The 19,258-nt window shown below is 39.0% G+C and overlaps 1 protein-coding gene across 5 annotated transcripts in view; it reads left to right on the top strand.

Annotated features, from left to right (window-relative positions):
• The window catches only part of LOC116171606 (afadin-like), a 61,069-nt gene extending 42,770 nt beyond the window's left edge, over window positions 1–18,299 (top strand). For 4 of the 5 annotated variants that reach the window (XM_031488546.1, XM_031488545.1, XM_031488548.1 and 1 more), the window contains 9 exons: window positions 205–419; window positions 693–970; window positions 1,072–1,215; window positions 3,952–4,832; window positions 4,883–5,211; window positions 7,778–8,099; window positions 14,422–14,767; window positions 14,879–16,625; window positions 17,906–18,299. In XM_031488546.1, the coding sequence (XP_031344406.1) occupies window positions 205–419; window positions 693–970; window positions 1,072–1,215; window positions 3,952–4,832; window positions 4,883–5,211; window positions 7,778–8,099; window positions 14,422–14,767; window positions 14,879–16,625; window positions 17,906–18,223 (4,580 nt within the window). In that variant the 3' untranslated portion in view covers window positions 18,224–18,299. The remainder of the gene's footprint in view (window positions 1–204; window positions 420–692; window positions 971–1,071; window positions 1,216–3,951; window positions 4,833–4,882; window positions 5,212–7,777; window positions 8,100–14,421; window positions 14,768–14,878; window positions 16,626–17,905) is intronic. The other variant, XM_031488547.1, reaches the window with a different exon arrangement.
• The last annotated feature ends 959 nt before the right edge of the window (window positions 18,300–19,258 follow it).

Here is a 19,258-nt window from a genome sequence, read left to right as displayed (position 1 = left end):
ACTCTAAGGGAATGACACAAAATTTTGACTTGTCGAAAAGCGGTCCTTTCATAAACCTGCAAATAACAAGAGCAATGCTTTAAATTTAAAGATTCGTTTTGTGTGCTTGAGAAAATGCCATTTCACACAGCAAGCTGACTGATATTTTTTAACAAATCTCAAAATTTCTTTACAATTCTGATACTCACGTTCATTCTTTTGTAGGCTCCATCATGTTTCACGTCCGAAGAAGACCCGCGGATGGTGGACTGCGAAAAAGAAAAAAGAAACCCGGGTCCTTAGGAAATGCAACAGGCAATAACCGCGATCCACGTTCTGTCGAATCTGGCCCTGTTCTTGTCGAATTGGGTCCAGACGGTTCAACACCACATGTAGGTGATACCTCAAGAACGCTTAGGTTGGCCAACGATGTTATGGAAGTAAGTGAAGGCAGCTTGCTATAATTGTCATTCTTCTGTTTCCCAATGTTAACATCACAAGACAATCCTTGACATCGTAAATAATACAATAGGCATTTAAATCGAAAGAATAGTTTCATTATGAAATAATACGCAATCTAAAATTATACTCTAATTAGGCGATTAGGACCAATGAATGTGCTTTTAGATGATAACAGTGTCAGTATTGAATTTCATTACATTATTTTTGAAGTGCGGTAGCCACTAAGTAAATTTATGTGTTTTACTTATCAGGTCGGATCCGCCAATGGTATCGCTCTGCAATTATATGGGCCTCACATTCAACCTCGCCACGCTGTTATTGCGAACACAGATGGACTCACATCGATTACGCCTTGCCATGCCGATGCACACACATACGTCAACGGTCAACGAATACACCAAACAACTATTCTCAGTCACGGCAGTCTGGTAAAATTTGGGCCGAGCAACACCTACAGGTTTCTTGATCTCTCACAAGAAGGCAGACCCAGGCATCCCTCGATCGTTGACAGCACAAGCATGTACGACAGGTACGATTCAGAGTAGTCTCTGCACTTTTTTGGCTTTTATTTTGTTGATTCGCGAAATTTGCGCTTCTTATTTTTCATTTGCTCGATGTTGTGCAAATCAGGTCGCCGCGCGCACTGAGTCCGACTGATCATCCACGGGAAAATTTTGAAACCACTTTTGATTTAGAAGGCAATGTAGAGACTGTTTCCACAGCGAGCGGTGCGAGAGAAGATAACAGATCTCTAGGGTCCTCATCTGAAAACAGGTTTGTAACATTTTTTTTGCTTGATTTTGCAATTTTTTGTTGATTGTTAGTAATTCTGTAATGAACAATAGTCATGAGACTTTAGCTCCATGTGTTTATTGGATTAAGAAAATGAATCAAATCCTCACTGCCTTTGTGTGTGTCAATCTATAAGTTCGCAAAGTATCATGCAAATTAGAGCCTCCTAAATTCTTACAGGCAAGGGTTAAGTTTTTTTTAGAAACATGGAATATAGCTGGTGGTCCCAGCAGTCATACCACGACTGTCATTAAGTCACACAGGCGGATTGTCTATTGGATACTGAACATGCCGAACCAACTGTATGCTGGGGCAGGAATAATAAAAAGTTGTTCTGGCCAGACCTTGTTTTAATAAATAAGTCATCACTTATTATGCAAGCAGTTATTTATTTTTCACTTTTGTAAGAAACATGGAACTGAGGTTAACTGGCTTCTTACCATATCTGAATAGTTGGCTGGCAGAAGCAACTGGTTCCTGAATTGATCTACCAGATCCTACCAGAGAGAGACTCAGTGCCAGAATGAGGATACTTGTGACCCAAATTAATGCGAGCGGCCCCCGCCCCTAGGTGCAACTTTTTTATGACTGCATGTGGTTAATCTCTCACTGAGTGGATGGTGACCGAGAACTATGCCTCTCTCTTTTTGTTTGCTATGGATCTAACATTAAAATGTACCTACTTTATTAACGAGCGACAGAGCGGGTTCATGTTATCTTGATTATTGTTATCTGCATATTGGTTACGCCAATGATGTTCATTCATGACTTGTTGCTCCTTGTGTTATCAACTCGTTGCATGAACTTACCATTTTTACTTGCCTAAATAATTTACCTGTTATGTATTTTGTAGTAAAGAAATAATGTGGTATTCGTATATCCAAAACTTAATTCGGGTAGATTTATGAAAAGAAAATTTGAGAACTTTGTGCTCAGATAAAGGGTCAATTTTAATATCCCAGCAAGATCAAAATCGATACGATACTTGAATTATATCTTTAATCAATAAATACTGTCAAATGCATCATGTATATGTTTTATGATGCAAATATTCCTAATTGAATATTAAGTCTAAATCCATAGGTACTTATACAATTTGAAAGAATATTCTAGTAATAAATTGAATTAGAATTTGTTTATTTTAACCAATTAGACTCCACATACGAGTACAAATATACCAAGCACTTAATCAAGCAATCAATGCGCGTACACATTTCATTTACCCGAGAAACGGAAACATCCCGCTTAAGTTCGTTTAAAATTTAATTTACAAAATGAAAAATATACTTAGCCACTGTAATGTTTGGTACCGCAAATTCTATATACACTGTAATTCAAAAATACGTATTCATGTACCATCTCATGCCGCACTTGGATCGAACATACCTAACATTTGTAACGGCGTAGTTATATTTACAAAGGTGGAAGACCCCACTTGAATAAAATAAAATTGGACCTCTCTGGCACTGACAAAAATTTTAGTGTGACAGTTAATTTTTTTATTTACCTACGGCTAGATCAGTAAAAAAGTGTTCTTATACCTTTATCTTGAGGAAATTTGATTTGATTGAACTCTAATAAATACGCATACGGCTTTAGTTGGTTAATCAATCAATACCGCAAATTTTTTGTTTGGATTCGATTCTTATTTATAAATACATTACAAAATTTGTTTCATGCGAATAATTTTCACAGCTCGATTCCTTTAGGAATATTAATTGTTTACTACTCAGAATACTCTGATAAATTATGTTCACTAAAAGCACGTTGAGTTTCGACCGAAATAAAATCTCTCGTACACAAAATGGTACGGGGTGATGCGCGAAAATCAACTTTGAATACATTTTCAAGGATAGAAAAATTCACACACAAAACAATATAAATACGTTATTGCTCGCGAATTCGTCTAGAAATGAAATTTTTAACGTACCCAAATGGTATCAAGTAGGAATCTCTTGCTCTCCCGCTTTTTTCGATATTTCAATCTCGTCCTCGAGAAAAGCCAAAAATGGACTTATTTCTGAATGCAATAGACCTCGATTGGTGTTCCCTAATAAGCAATAGAAAACCCACATTTCCGTCACCTGCTCGGTTTTAAAGAGAACAGAATGAAACTTTTAGGTCTTAGGAGATCGTTTCTTGTTATCGCTTGTTGCCGCTAGCCATACTTTCGTTCATGTTCGCTATGAAGCGACATTTGTAAATTTTCCCATGTTGAACAAAATAGAAATTTAAAACGAAAATTTTGAAACGGCCGAGTGACTCCCCCTCTACTCTAATTTCGTTAGGGTAAGTGATCAAATGAAGTTATATTTATGGAGGAAACAAACTAAATTTTACCTGCTTGTGGCTTATCATGTAGGTTATTATTTTGGTCAAGTATCAAGTTTTAATACCGCTCTTGAGCCTAGTGTGCTCATAATTTTGACCTATCTTTGAATTTCTTTGTAACAACATTATACGTCTACTTACTACTATGTACAAAACTGCAAATGCAAATATTTTGACAGTAGAGTGCAAATGTACACACAAAGAGAACATGGGAGGTGTCTTAACTGTAATATATGTTTATACATTTTATGTAAAATAATCATTTAATCTCTAGAATCGATTATTGGTAGTAATAGATTATTCCTCCTAGGAATCTCCAGTTGATATCACATGGGCTAAGGTCTTATGATTTTGATATTCACTAACTAATTGAATATTACGTTTTAGGGTTGCAGGAATTGATAGGTATCCTCGAGGACAGGATCCAATATTGCCTGCTGTTTTGGAATTTCCCGAAGATCCTCAAGAGCAATTTTTGGCAAGAGTTATAACGCACCTAGACGTGACCACGCCTACGTTTAGATTAGCACCTGCGTACACTTTGTATTTATGTGCTAGGTATCGCGCTTCGACTCATTACCGACCGGAATTAACGCCTACGGAGCGGGCGCATAAATTAACACTACTTTTACAACATGCTGCGATGCTAGTGAGGCACACCGTACAGGACCGAAGCACCGAAAGTACATCACAAGCTTTTTGGTTGGCAAATGCGAGTGAACTATTGCATTTCCTCAAATCTGATCGGCACGTGAGCGCGTTTTCTCTACAATCCCAAGATACGCTCGCCGATGCTGTCCAATTGGCATTTCGTAATTTGGTCGCCTGCTTAACGGATGAGCTCAATTCGGTAATGGGCAATCTCACATCAGAAGTAGGCGAAGATCACCCGAGAGATATTATAAACACTTTAAGTAACGCTATGAATTTATTGAGAAAGTGCAGGGTCAATGCAGCTTTAACTATCCAGCTATTTTCCCAACTATTCCATTGGATATCGGCCAGATCTCTTTCGGTTATAGTTAACAGTCCGAATTTATGCAATCGAAGTTTCGGCTTGAAGCTATTGAATCGCCTACGGAACTTACAGCCGTGGGCAGAATCTCAGGGATTAGAGTTAGCAGCCGAGTGCCATCTATCGAAGATCGTACAATGCGCTCAATTACTTCAAGCTTCGAAGCAGACGCCTGAAGAGTTGGCCAATCTATCTGCGGCGTGTTTCAAGCTGAATTCTTTACAACTTCGCGCGTTATTAACGCAATATAAAGGTATTCAGGTGACTAGGTAATCGAACGGGGAAATTAAATTTGCATTTTAGGTGAGCCGGGGGAACAAGTGGCGGCGGTTGCGTTATTGGAGCAGGCAGCTAGAGCAGCGGAAGGTGTCGCAGATGAATTAGCACGAGCTGAGGGTAGAGAAGTTCGTTTACACGAAGATCCTGCTCCGCCCTTGCAGTTGCTACTGCCGGATGATGGTTTTAGTTGCGACGTTGTGCAGGGCGTGCCGGTTGGTTTAGCAGATTTCTTGCAGCCACTTCAGGCTTCGGGTTTATGTCGACTAGCAGCTCAGCCTACCAGCTCAGGACATTGGACTGTGTATATGAATGCTCCACGACCACCATCGGCTTTAAGTACAACTCAGCCTGAGGTAAGTTACCCACCGAAAGTATATTTTAAAGAACGTTTAAAACAAAATGTTACTCTTAAGGGATATGTACTGAAAATTCTGCCTAATCCATACCTGTGTTAGGTTTCTCTACTATTGGGTGGGCCAGACCAGCTTCTTGTAGAAGGTGTAATACAGGGTCGGCTATAATAAAAAGTTATGTGGATCAGGTGGGGCTTCAGTGATATCGATTTTTATCCACTAATTCTTTGTATACTTTACTATTCTTTTATAGGATCTTTTTTAGTAGTTGTTTGGCATATTCCCTGTTTTATTGGCATATTGGTAGTAATACTAACTCGGTCGTCTCCAAATATAAAAAAATGTGCTTGTTGAGTCAGTTGAAAACTAGCAAAGTATCATCTCAACTCCACATATTTAGTGATTCATATTATCTATTCAAATTATTTAATATATTGATAGACAATTTTTCAAATTTGAGAAGTCTCAGTAACCTTGATCAACTGCAACTCAATTATATTACAAATTAAAAATTAAACACCTGTCCTAATCCTGGTACCAACAGAAAAATTTAGCATAAGCGCTCGTTATTTAGGTCGTAGTTTGAGCTCAATTGGACACAACATGGAACATTTACAGATGAAACAAATTTATTAGACAAAAATAATTACATAAAAATAGGCACCATGTGCTGTTTCACGATGTATAGGTTTGAAAATGTTGCCTCCACATCGGTACACCAATGATGTTGAGTTTTAACTGACTCGTTGACTTGTAGTGGCTCCTTAGTTTATAGCTCATTGTATGAAACTTACTTTCTTTCTTGGCCTATATAAATACCTGTTATGTATAATGTGGTAAAAGAATAATGTAGTATTGATGTATCCTAAACGTAATTTAAACACATTGATCAATTGTTGATGTGTATGGCAAAGTACTCTTGGAACAATATTTTGCACTTTTTCCACTGAATATAATTTATAGACGCCACATAAAAATACTGATCAAGCTCGCCTTATTTCACACGTTCTCATCTATCCAGCGAAATCAAAACATCGAATCGCGCTTCTAATTTCCATTGATATTGCATATTTTTATATACACGGAAATTCAAAAAAATACAGGGTCGTTATTAAAGATGCGAAGGGTCTCACGCTTAAACCATTTGAGATATAGACGTGAAAATTAAAAAGCTTCCATTTGAAATTATTTCACGTACTTTTAGCTAATTTTTTTTCGTTATACCGAGTGTTTTGAGTGCAACAGCCATCTTGAATTTTTTGAAATGACAACATAGGTCATGTGATACGGCAGTTGAAAGCTTATTTTCTCCTCTTTCTTACCACCTTAAACATGTATGCATGTGGTTAAATTAGAACATCATGCAGAAAAATTTTAAAAATTGCCGTACGTTTGGCTGGCCAATGCATTGCACTTAGATACCAGAAGGTCAAAAATTAACAAAAGAACAATGAGCAGGTTAATAAGTGACAAAAGCACAGTACATATCGTTTGTTTCCTCCTTACATATGTAAGAAATAATTGATAATGTTGTGAAATATGGACCATTTGACAAAGTTTTTTTTTCCGTTATTTTCTAATTTAACACCATTCGTGATTCAGGTAGCAATAAAGAGAAAAAAGTATGCTTTCTAATGATGTATCACATGACCTATATTGACATTTAAAAAAATTCAATATTGCCGTCGCACTAAAACACCCTGTACTTAAAAAATTCTTTTTAACCTCAAAATTTGTGAAATAATTTTAAATGGAAGCGTTTTACTTTTCATGCCTATATCTCGAACGGTGTGAGCGTGAGAGCTTCCGTTCCATCTTTAATAGCAACCCTGTATATTCAGGTACCATCTCAACTCAGGGCCAGAATCCATATACCACGCAACAAGTGATCGATTGAAGCAATTAATTAAAGAAATCTTAATTACCTTAAAGTGTTAATAATCCAAAATATCCTGTCAAATGGCGATTTTCAACAAACAACGCAAACACAAAAACCAACTGATGTTGCTTCTGGAACGTCACTTCTCAACTTAGATGAGACTGGGTTTGTTGTAATTCCTGGTGGCTCTTTGATGGTGGAAAAATTCTCTTTAAGGGTTACTAAGAAAAGGTTCACATAAGCGATAAACGCTCGAATGACAACACTCTGAATAACTCTTTCGTAAGCGTACTACACACTTCCGCTTAACTCGACTTAAACATTCACATTGATCGACGTAATAAATCAAATCTTTTGGAGCATACATCTAACTTTCTTCTATAACACCTTTAATGTAACAAATTATGCTCAACTATCGATGACTGCGATACACCAAAAGTCTCCGCCACGAAAAGAGCAACGATTACGTACACCACTAAAAAAGCAACTGTTTCAGGTCCGTCTGTTCTATTTAAAACCATTGTCTTTTCCACTTCCAACTACGGAAAAAAATATCTTCGATAACACGTGCTTATCCTGAAACTAATTAGCCTGCATAGGGAAACGGAACAGTTTCACTGTCTTAATTGCAAAATATAATTTGCTTGTTTGTATGATATGACTTTTAGAGATATGTTTGAATTTCAGGTACAAATTATTAGACTGCATAAAGCGGGTGGTGGTATGGGCTTGTCAATAGTGGCAGCTAAAGGTGCAGGTCAAGAGAGATTGGGCATTTACATCAAGTCGGTGGTGCCCGGCGGTGCGGCCGACCGTGATGGTAGACTAACTGCCGGAGATCAACTATTGTCAGTCGACGGTCAATCATTACTGGGCATCACTCAGGAGAAGGCTGCCGAATTTTTGGTGCGCACTGGCAGCGTCGTAACTTTGGAGGTGGCTAAAGGAGGTGCTGTCTATCATGGCCTGGCAACATTGCTACAACAACCTAGTCCGACACCGCATCGAGGTAAGCTTACGCGATGCATTACCTTGTGATTGTGTGGGTAGTAATAGTAGAGCTGTTATCGTAGATTTCACGTGTTTTAATAAAGTTTGTAATATTTAGCTATGGTAAAGTTTTTCTATTTCATGCAGCTTGGGATTCGCCTCTTAATTATCAAATTAATGGGTCACAGGAATATTTATATGGTTCAACGAAACACCGAATGTTCACGCCGCCAATTGTAAAGTCTAAAAATAATGTGTTTTTTAATTCCGACGATAGTTTATACAAATCGGAAATGAAAAAATTAACCATACCCGAAATAAGCGTCGAACGTGCGCCGGTATTTAAATTAGAAATAACGGATTTTTCTGATCCGACACCAAAGAGTTTAACAATTAAGAACCCCAATAGTCAATTAGTTAAGCAGCACAACATAGATGAGGATCATATCGCGAGTAATTCGCATTTTAAAAGCGCCGAATTTAAACAATCTAAGAGTGTGTCATTAGATACTTCGGAAGTAGACAATCTGTACATTCTAAACGATAATGACCATTTAAATGTCGGCGGCAGAAAGCTAAATCAGTGCAAATTTTCAAGCTCATTGCAAGAGCTTTCCAGTTCTACGTCAAGCATCAACAGCGGGATTCATGAGTCAACGTTAGATTTGACACAAATTGACCCCAACACTCCGATTAAACACTGGAAATCTCCAGACGATTTACGCGAGGGTAAAGTGAAAACGCTTGCCCAACATTTTGAGCAATTACTAAATTTTAAACACCACAAATTGACCAGCTTTAGCGAACCTAATCTTAATAAATGTACATGCGACACCTTAAAACTAAGAAGTTTAAGCGACGAACACTTAGATGTCAATAGCAAGTTAACCGAATACGAAAGAATGGAAGTCCTTAAAGTGCTCTGCGACTGGAGCCTGCAAGGTTGCGAGGCGAAAAACGATGCCAATTTTAGTTTAAAAATTATCAAAGAATTTCGCAATTTAGAAAGCAAAAGCCAAAAGCGAATTGTAAATAGTAATTTGACCAAGTGTTGCTTAAAATATAAGTCTGAGCCCAATTTATCACCAAAAATACAAAGTAAAGCTTTGCCTAAAAGTACCTCTGTAGATAATTTAGGGTCCAAGAAGATCGCCGATTCTGATTTTTTACACGATTGTAAATTTACGAATTGCATTTTTAATAAAAATTTTATCCCCTCCCGAGGGACCAAAGAAAATTTTAGGTTAGTAAATCAAGTAGCGAAACCAAAACCGTTAAAAGGAATTCTAAAGAATAGCAACGAATGTTTAAACAGTGTTTCTAATCCAATTAAAGTACAAACGGTTTGTAAACCTAACTTTTTGAACATCAAGGGACGAAGACACAGCGACATAAGTTTGTCGAGGCCTTTCAACAGTCAATTATTAAGACGTGGAAGTTTAGAACGTTTAACCTATTTTGAACGTAAAGGTAGTGATAGGAAAAAGTTTCCCGAATCGTATATCGTAACGAACAATAGCAGTAGAATTAAACCAGTTAAGGTTGTCGTTCATAAGAAATGTTTGCCGAAAACTTGGAAAAGTTGCTCGGATATCAAAGGAAAGCAAAAAGTTATTAAAAAGTGCTGCAAGAATGCCAATCATACCTGTCCTCTTTTAAAAGATAGCTCCGATATCAAGAGAAATACTAAAAGTTGTGCGGAGATCGACTTGCAGAGTTTGGAATTCGCTGCAAGGGTCGCCGCCTTAAAAGATATGCGGTTGAGCGACTATAATTGTAAGAAAGATTTAGATGTGCACAATATTTTTTTTGCATTAATTCAATGCAACCGCCTATGTTTGTGTTTTTTTGACATCTTTTTATTCTTGCCGAGTTTGATGTTTCAAGCAAGCACAGTTCGTTCACAATGCTTTAGGTTAATTGTTACAATGCTTCAACTTTGATTATACTTTATTCGTTCATCCATGCATTCGTCGATTTTGAATTAGGAATTAGCAAATGAACACAAAGGAAAAAAGCAGAAAATGATGAATTAATTTGCATGCCTTTGGTTTCGAGTAGTGATAAAGTTCAAATTGTTGATGCTTCTATGACAGAAAAAAACAACAGCAAACCAATGAGTTCTGAAGGGTTCTAGTTTCCATTCTCTTATTTTTTTAAATTATAAGTTTATTAAAATGCGGGGCGGCTGGATTACGATAGGAGAGTGGATGAATAATAATAATAATAGGATTTTATTGCACTAAACATAATTGACACTGATTCCGGCAATTGGTACCATACACATTAGTGCAAACGGCGGCAGGTCAGGTCGTTGTCCATATGATGCAGACATTCGGGCCGTAATCTGGGCCATAAAACATCTGTTTTGGAGTCAGTCCGACCAACTCATACGCTTTCTCATTGTCTTTTGCTCCAGCATACCCTTTAACCCATATGAGCTCAAGGGTATTACTGTTTGCCTTGCTGTTTGCTATTTGCCTAGTGCGTGGTGACATTCGGAATCCAACCTAGAGGCAATTTTACAGTGACGATGTGCTTGCAGGCCGGCCTTGTTGTCACTGGAGATTCTGATAGTTTTGTTCTTTATATTCTGCGTAAGAATGTTTATTGCGCTAAGCGTTAGTCCTACAAATTCTGCCGTGAATATAGTAGTGTTTGCCTAGTGGTTGGGAAATGTGGAAGTTCAGTTCTTTGGAGTAAATACCAGTGCCTGTTCCCTACAATGTTTTAGATCCATCCGTGAAAATGAATATATCAGCTTGGGATGCCACTTCCGCATCAAAAAAGATGTCATAGTTTTCCCTAATATGAATTGAGGGATGAGAATCACGGCAGTGTACAGTCACAATTGCACGGCGACATGATACCTATATTTCACTGACTCTGAAAATTGGAGTTGATTACCTTTGAGGTGACAGAGGAGGCTATTTACAGTTAAATTCCACACAAGTGGTGATAGCACACCACTTTGGGGGAATCCTCTCACTACTGTGAGTGTTTTGTCGCCAACAGTGATGTGCACTGCTCTGAGTTTCAGCTGCTGCACTATGCAGCCAACCAATCGTGTTAGCGCTGTATTCCACACAATCTTTCCAGTGTCTTAAAGAAAAACGACATCAGGCTTAGGTGTGGAGTAATTCAGGTCAGGGACAATTTGTATCTCCCTTCATTGTTTAGGTATGTATGTGAAAGCAATATAGCCCTTATATATTCTCACTAGGTAGATAAGAATATCGTCCAAACCCCATTACAGGAGAACTGGTATTATGCCGTCCAATCCTGATGATTTGTATGCAGAGAACGATTTCATCACTTAGGTTCCCCTTGTCATATCCACGATCTGACTGGCAACCGCCCAGTCATCCTCCGTGGGAGTGAATGGGGTTGCATCTGGCCAGGTGGGGTATGGCGTAGTGTTGACTCCGGGAAAGTTCGCGCCTCTCAGTACCTCAGCTGTCTGTCTCCAAGAGATTGTCCATATTCTCTTCTGAGGCTAGCTGAGTTGTAATATGAATCCTTAGCTACGATTTTATTTAGGTGGGATGCGGGGGAGGCGGATTCTCTAGAGCTGCAAAAGCTCTTCTATGCCTCTCTCTGACATTTCCTGACATGCTTCTTATATAACCTTAGGTTTACTCTCGGGTTTACTTTACTTTATAGGCCTCCCAGTCGACTGTAGCCTTGTTCATCCTTGCCTTATTGAACTATTTGACCTCGTATTTGACCAACTGAGTTTTCTGCTTTTCGAGTGTCCTGCACCACCAAGGATAGTTATAGGGGTCTTAGGAGTTCTCAGAGGACATTCCTGTTCAAATGACTCCACAATGAAGTTGGAGAGAAGATCTGCTTCGCCCTGTAAGTCGGAAGGGCCTTAGAGACATCCCCCAAGAATGTGCTTCCTAGAGATTTTCTCCAAGGAGATGTTTGTAAAGGGGAATCCTTGGGGTACCGATAAGCCTTTTGGACAGCTCCCTTGCAGTTAATTAAGCGGCAGAGTAAAGTGATGCAAGCTTTATAGGGGAGTTGATGGTGTCCGTCTGTCCGTCCGTGAACACGATAACTGCCAAACGCTTGGACCGATTCAGTTCAAATTGGCACAGTTGACCTATATGCCACAAGTAATAAGCCTATTGAAAATGGGTCAAATCCAATGACCTCGTGGGGTCACGCTTCTCTGTCTCTGCCAAACGGTTGAAACTTTGCACAGTAGACTTATATGCCTCATGTAACAAGTCTATTGAAAATGGGTCAAATCCAATGACCCCGAAGGGTCACGCTTCTCTGCCCCTGGCAAACGCTTGAACCTATTCGGTTCAAACTTTGCACAGTTAACATATATACCACATTTAACGAGCCAATTGAAAATGGGTCAAATCCAGTGACTCCGTGGGGTCACACCGAGGTCCTCTGCTGCTTTTTTAAACGCTCTTTATAGGTTTATTTCAAATGAAATTATTCTATCATCTGATCAATGATCGATGCCAGACTGAGAACAATCACAGTTTGGCTTTGGGTAGTTACGAACGTGGGTTCCCTGCCCAGATTGAGTATCTCGAGATTAGTACTTGTCAGTCAAGTAATGATTTACCTTCAGGGATTGACGTTTGTGCTCCCCCATGTATAGTGGGTATTTGGATCACACCCTATAATGAGGTTGTTGTTTTTACATCTAGCGGTGGTTATCGCACCACAAACTATCGGTTATCACTCGTTTATTTCTTGATTTGTATTTACAAATCCAAAATTTGAATTTATTGTGTGCACGTTAACAAATTGGAGTACTACGCATGCGCAAACCCAACTTTTATATTTTGTGGATGGATTTTTCTGAAATTTCAGTTCTGAACCAATTTGATGTTGCAGCGGAAGCACAGCTTACTTACTATCCAGCTGCACAACTCTCTTGGCGGGAGCGGTTTGCGCCGATCTACGCGCGCAGCGCTTATGCCCTGCCTCTTGGGGTAAAAGGTATTACGTAATATTGTACAGCAAATTCTAAACATTCACATTACAATCAAAGACTATGGGGATAATCTTTGTTACAATACAGCACAAAAATCACCGGTACGCGTCAACTCGCCAAGGGCGACTCGCCACAGGACCACTCGCCACCGACTGACTCGCCAACGCGACAACTCGCCAACGAACAGCGAAATATTTTTCCCTGTTTAATGTGTCGTTCAAATAACGATGTGATTGTCAAATTTTCTGTTCAAATAATAATTTGCAGAAGATGTCGTTATATCAAAATGCAGTAATAGAAACAGGTATAGGCGGTTGGGTCTTCATTCAAATATTGACTACAATTTTTCGATAAACTTTTTTTACAAAATTAGGGAAATTGACTATTGCATTTGAGGGATGCATTTGGATGACACATTAAACAGGGAAAAATATTTCGTTGGCCAGTTGTCGCAGTGGCGAGTTGTCCCATTGGCTAGTCGGTCGGTGGCGAGTCGCCCTTGGCGAGTTGACCGTGTCCCAAAATCACCTACTACGGTACTGTGAAGCTACCGTGCGATGAAAATTCGTTTAATCCGGCCCCGACTTTTACCCCAAGCGCGAGAAGGTGCGCACCATTCAATCTCGCTTGGTTGAAGACCGCCAGATCAAAGGCGCCGCTCGAGAGTTGCAGAGCTGGATAGTAAGTAAGCTGTAGCGGAAGATGCATCTTATAAAACCTAGTTCAAATTACGCCGTTTGCGCAATTTTTTGAAATTTTAACAAAAGATGCAATTATAAAATGAAATGGAACAGAAAGGAAAATTGAACAGAGATTCCAAGAAAATCTGGTCTAGTAATTGCAGTAGGGTTTCATCAGTTTTGCAAATGTCTGATCTTGTTATGGGCATCCATTTTTACTCTCATTGTCACAGTTGCTTTGACATCTACTTTACCAGAAGGAACCCAAACTGCTTTCAAAATATTCATATAGGAATGAGGAATACCTGGATTATATGCACTGAATTATGTATAAGATTTATACGTGACATATCAACGCTCGTCGCGATGATGAATTTGTTGGATATAGATTTGAACTTTATTAACTTCATTTATTTTTTTTTTAATATCATTGCATTATATGGCATGGATCACAAACCACAGGCCATTGTTTTTAGCTGCAACATTAATCTACTACCGATAGTAGTGGCGTTTAACAAACATAACGTTTTATTAACTGATAGTGGCTTACCATTTATACATTTTGTTGGCGGAATGTAATTTGCATGTGTTTGTTTGAAAATATTAATCATTTTCTGCTTTATCAATGACTATTGTTTTATATTGTGTTTCATTTATTATTTCGTCAAAATAGGACATAAATTTTATTTGCGCAGGTCCAAGAAGAATGTCGGAACGCGATCTGCCATCAAGAGTAGACGCGGAGAGGACGATACCTTCGTCTAAATCTGTACCAGCCCTACATCATATTTCTCCAAATTCGGAACAACCTCGAACTGGAGGAACCCATGATATGTTCAACCCCGGATACAGTAGGACGTCATCAAACAACAGCATTAATACAAATAGCACACCGACCACCTCCCAGAATGGAATCGTTCCCAACCAAACAAATTTGCGTAGTAGATCGACGCATAATTTAAGTCAGCAAGACAGCGGATTTTATCAAAATCTTAGCGTGTATCGCAATAAAATGCCTAGTCCACAGCAACTGGGGGAGAGGTAAATTACGCTTATTTATTTAGTACAATCTGAAAACCTAAAAAATCATCTTTTGACTCCAGAGGCAGGTCTAGTTTACGTTGTAAATTTAAACTTTCATGTGATTTTCAGAACTTCTGCTCTGAGAAGCTCACAAAATTCTCTTCAGTCAACCATGGCAAACTCCCAACGCCCAGCATCTGCCTACTATCCTCAAAACGCGTTTCCTCCTACGGCAAAGGGTACAAATCTGAATCAATCAATTCCAAATTTGAAAAGTCCCCCATCTGTTCATCGTTTGCATGGTGAAGATTCAAGGTCTGGTTCATTTCCTCTGGTTAATCAACATCAGCAATACGTACATCATCAGAATTATGGTAGCCAAGGACCCAATTATGGAGGGCCCAACCAAATTTACGGCGGCGGGCCAGTACAAAATTCTAACTATCCTAGTCCAAATTATCCACGAACGCACGACGATGTGAATCATAAGCATTCGGTATATTCAAATCAAACGAGAGTTACGGACATGAATAGCGCATACCCTTCAAGTCCAAGCCATAATTCTCCAAATTACCAAACGAGTATGCAACACGTAAATGGTCCGCGACAAGACGAACCGGTTAAGCCGCAAGATCTCAGATATAACACTGGTTTATTGCGAGAGGATGTGCTACGACAGTCCCATGTCAGTCGCAATGAGGAAATGATGCGTTATCCTTCCAGTAGTAACGCCCGCATTCAGGAAGCCCAGATACAACAGAATCGTATGCAAGAAGCTGAAATGAGGACCTCCAGAAGCGAAGATATGTTAAGGCAGCACGCAATACACCAAAACGAAATTTCGAGGTACGCAAGTAGCGGAAATATTAGAAACCAGGAAGTAGTGAATCGAAGTGATGTGCCACAGACTAGACCAGTCGATCTGCAGTTTCAACATCGTTTAAGTAACGAAGACAGAAAAGACTTGCGAGGTCAAGCAAAACTTGCGGAAATGGGCGAAGAAGTCAGAAGAAGGCAAAATCGAGTCTTACCCCCTCCCCATCAACAACCACCTGCCGGCTATTACTACAACCAGCAACAAAATTACCACCCACAAATGGCGCAAAATGCGCATCACTTGCAGAATTTAAATTTAAACCAACATTCCACCAATTACCCTCCATATAATACCAGTCAGCCAAACAGCCCAACCTCGCCAAATTATCCAAAATCCCCACCTTTAGCACCGAAACCTTTTCGCAAACAAGACGATCCACCTGATCTACCTCCGTCGACCACTCACCCCTTGTATACGGCAAGTCTGCAAGATCCTCCAAAGATGTCATTTTATCCAAACTCGAATGTCTCGAATAAGGGTCCGGCGCGTGATCCTTGGGCGCGCGAAGAGCAGGAGAGGCAGGCGGAAGTTCGGCGCGAACAGGCCAGGCAATGGCAGGAACACCAAATTCGGGAGCTACTCTCGCTTTCGCATCGAACATCACAACAAGACGAACAGTTACGCGTCTTACAGTTGGAAAGAGAGTTTCAGAGGCGAGCATTGGAGGCGGCCGAACAGGACGATGAGGACACCGAAGAGAAAGAGAGTCCGTCGTCTACGCCATATTCGCAGCAGCCTTCTACTGCTGCGGGGCCGTCAACTCCCCTGTCTCCCAAACAAGACGTTCCCGCTTCCATTTTAAAACCCGGCGTTCCTAATAACATATCCTTGCCACCGCCTGAACCGGAAGCGCCGCCGCCTCCCGAAAGAGGTTCTAGTTACGTTATAATGTCTATGCATAATAAGGAAGGGACGAAACGGGTTACGTTTAATGATACGCCGCCGGTGTCGCCACCTGCAAATTTAGCATTGGAGGAACCCATCAGGGAAGATCCTAATGTAAGTACTTGGCTTGTTTTATACATGTGGTTAGTTCATTCATTTTAAGAAGGTAGCAGTAGAAAGCATGGGGAAGCTTTGACTTTCACTGTGATTAGTTAAAAAACGAGTCGGTATTATGATGAAAAATAAAGCGAGTGACAAACCAACTATACTGTATTCATTTTAAGAAGGTAGCGGTAAAAAGCATAAGGAAGCTTTGACCTTCAGTGTGATTGGTTAAAACACGAGTCACACTGAAACATAAAACAAGTGGCGAATTTTGCAAACTGGTAGTTTCTATTGTCAATTAAGCTCTTGAAGTGTCATTAGGTGTTAATGTCAAAGATTTATGTCTGGTTGCAGTACTGGATATTTCTACTTTACAATAATTTGGTGCCCTTTTATATTTTTCCTGTGTGTGCTTATCTTCAGACACAGCGCCATCTACTACTTTCTTATAATGAATGCAGTTTAAACTGTCGAACTGTCATTCACTGTTAATGTTAAAGACTCAAGCGTGGAATCCTTTGATTTATTTCTGTTCGGAGTATAATTTGATGCCGTTTTCTGTGTCCTGTGTGTGGTTTTCTTCAAACAGCGCCATCTACTACCTTCTTATAATGAATGCAGTATAGATTTAGCTCTGGTTGATTTAAACAACGCCATCTGCGAATTTTACCTGATGCAATGTGGCAGAGATTGCATGTAGAAAATAGTGTAGTTAGTACCTACTTTTCAAAGAAATCAAAGAAGAAAGTACGAGATACTGTTATATACAGGGTGAATTTGTTCAAGTGTTGCAAGGCGATATTTCAACAACGGGGGAACAATTTTAATATATTTTTTCTTTTCTGAATTTTTAGGGGAAGGGGGGCGGTGACTGATATTTAAATGAATTGAGGATATTGCAATTTAAAAAAACTTAATTACTTTTGAGATATCGCCTCGTTTTTGTAATACTTTAACAAACTTGTCCTGGATAGGGTATTTAATGGGCTGGCTTCCCATGCCAATGCAGTTAGTTTTGACTCCTCCGCCTTTGTGGGCAATTTATCACCCTGCAGTGACCCTCCCTCTATCCGCTCATCTGCTCACCAAGGAGTCCGTTGACACTTTGTAGAGAATTGACTTCAGATTCTGCAAATTCCTCGGGCGCCATTTCCTGGTCTGTGAGAAATAGATACTTACAACAGGTACTGTAGGAAAATTTACAAAATGGATCTAGCAGACTGCTTGCTTTTTAAATCAGTAACGAATTAATCAATATCACTAAACTGATCATCTTTTTTAACTTCCAGAGTTTCATACGGCAAGCTGAATCTATGTTAGCATCTCCCACAACACCAACCGACTGCACATCAGGGCTTGCGACGGCAACGCCGGGTGTGATTGGTGCCCAAGAAGTTTACAGAGATCCGAGAACGCGTCGGTTGGCGGAACAAGCGCAGCAGAAATTGCAAACCCCCGTACCCGAAAAGCTGTCGTTTAAAGAGAAAATGAAGATGTTTGCCATGGAGACGGGTGAAAGTGGGACTCCGAGAGATAAAAGTAAAATTTCACGTGCACAAAGAGATATCGATAACATCGGATCTCCTAGTTCAAACCTTGTACATTAAGTAATACTGTTAGCAATAATTAAGCCGTTGCTAGTTTTTCGTATTAAAGAGCACCTTACTGTGGTTATAATTCTAACCGTCCAAGAAATGCTATATAAAGGCACCTTTACATCCTTTGTATCCTCCTATTACTGACAACGATCTGATTTGTTTATACCATGAGCTGACCCTTCTACCGAACTAAATAAGTAGGTAGTGAAGAAGGGTACTGATGAGAAAGGTCAACCTATTAAAAGTAGTGGCTTATGAAGTGATGAATAAAATAGTTGCAGCTTTAGAAGTTTAATGAATGTTTTCTCTGAAGAAGATGTATTATATATTACCCTATTTTTGTCTAACATGTGCATTTATACATATTATATATAAATTATTTTTGTAGACTAGTTACTTATTTCTCATACTTTAGAGCAATATCTGTCACATACTTGAGCTTTATACAACGGACCAATTCAATAGGAATAAAATTTTTTTTAATGAAACGATTAACATTCCTTGTATGTGAAAAGACACAATGTCAGTTGTTTTGTAGATAAAATAAACATGGTCTGATTACTAATGATTACAAAGTGTGACTAAGTGTAAATACTATGTATATTTTCATAGTAGGATTTGGCAAGGAAATGATTTTATCATGAAATTAATTGATTGACAAAATTGTTTTATCTCGTTATTTTATGTATTAGCAATAAAATATTGTAACATATGTTAATAACGTGTTTTATTTAGTTTGGTGAAGTATACTGTTACCACTTACCCCGATTTCAAGCATGCAATCTTTGGCTGGTCTATTTTAACATTAAACAAAATTATACAGAATGCACATATTAAAAATTAAAAAGCTTTATTAGCAAATGTTTAACAGATTATTTTGAAGGGTGCCATACTTCAAAGGAAAACCAATATAGTGTTGTTGAAAAAAAATTTCAGATTAACGGATTTAAAAAATAAAGATGGAAAATTATAAAAAAATATGAAATGTTGCATGCAAACTGTAAATAAATCCAGGAAATATAAAGGTTACAATCTGCATTAAAT

This window comes from Photinus pyralis, unplaced genomic scaffold (assembly GCF_008802855.1).
Source record: "Photinus pyralis isolate 1611_PpyrPB1 unplaced genomic scaffold, Ppyr1.3 Ppyr1.4_LG5, whole genome shotgun sequence".
Lineage (NCBI taxonomy): Eukaryota > Metazoa > Arthropoda > Insecta > Coleoptera > Lampyridae > Photinus > Photinus pyralis.
Note: the sequence above shows the minus strand (reverse complement) of the source record. Positions and strands in the feature narration are given on the sequence as shown.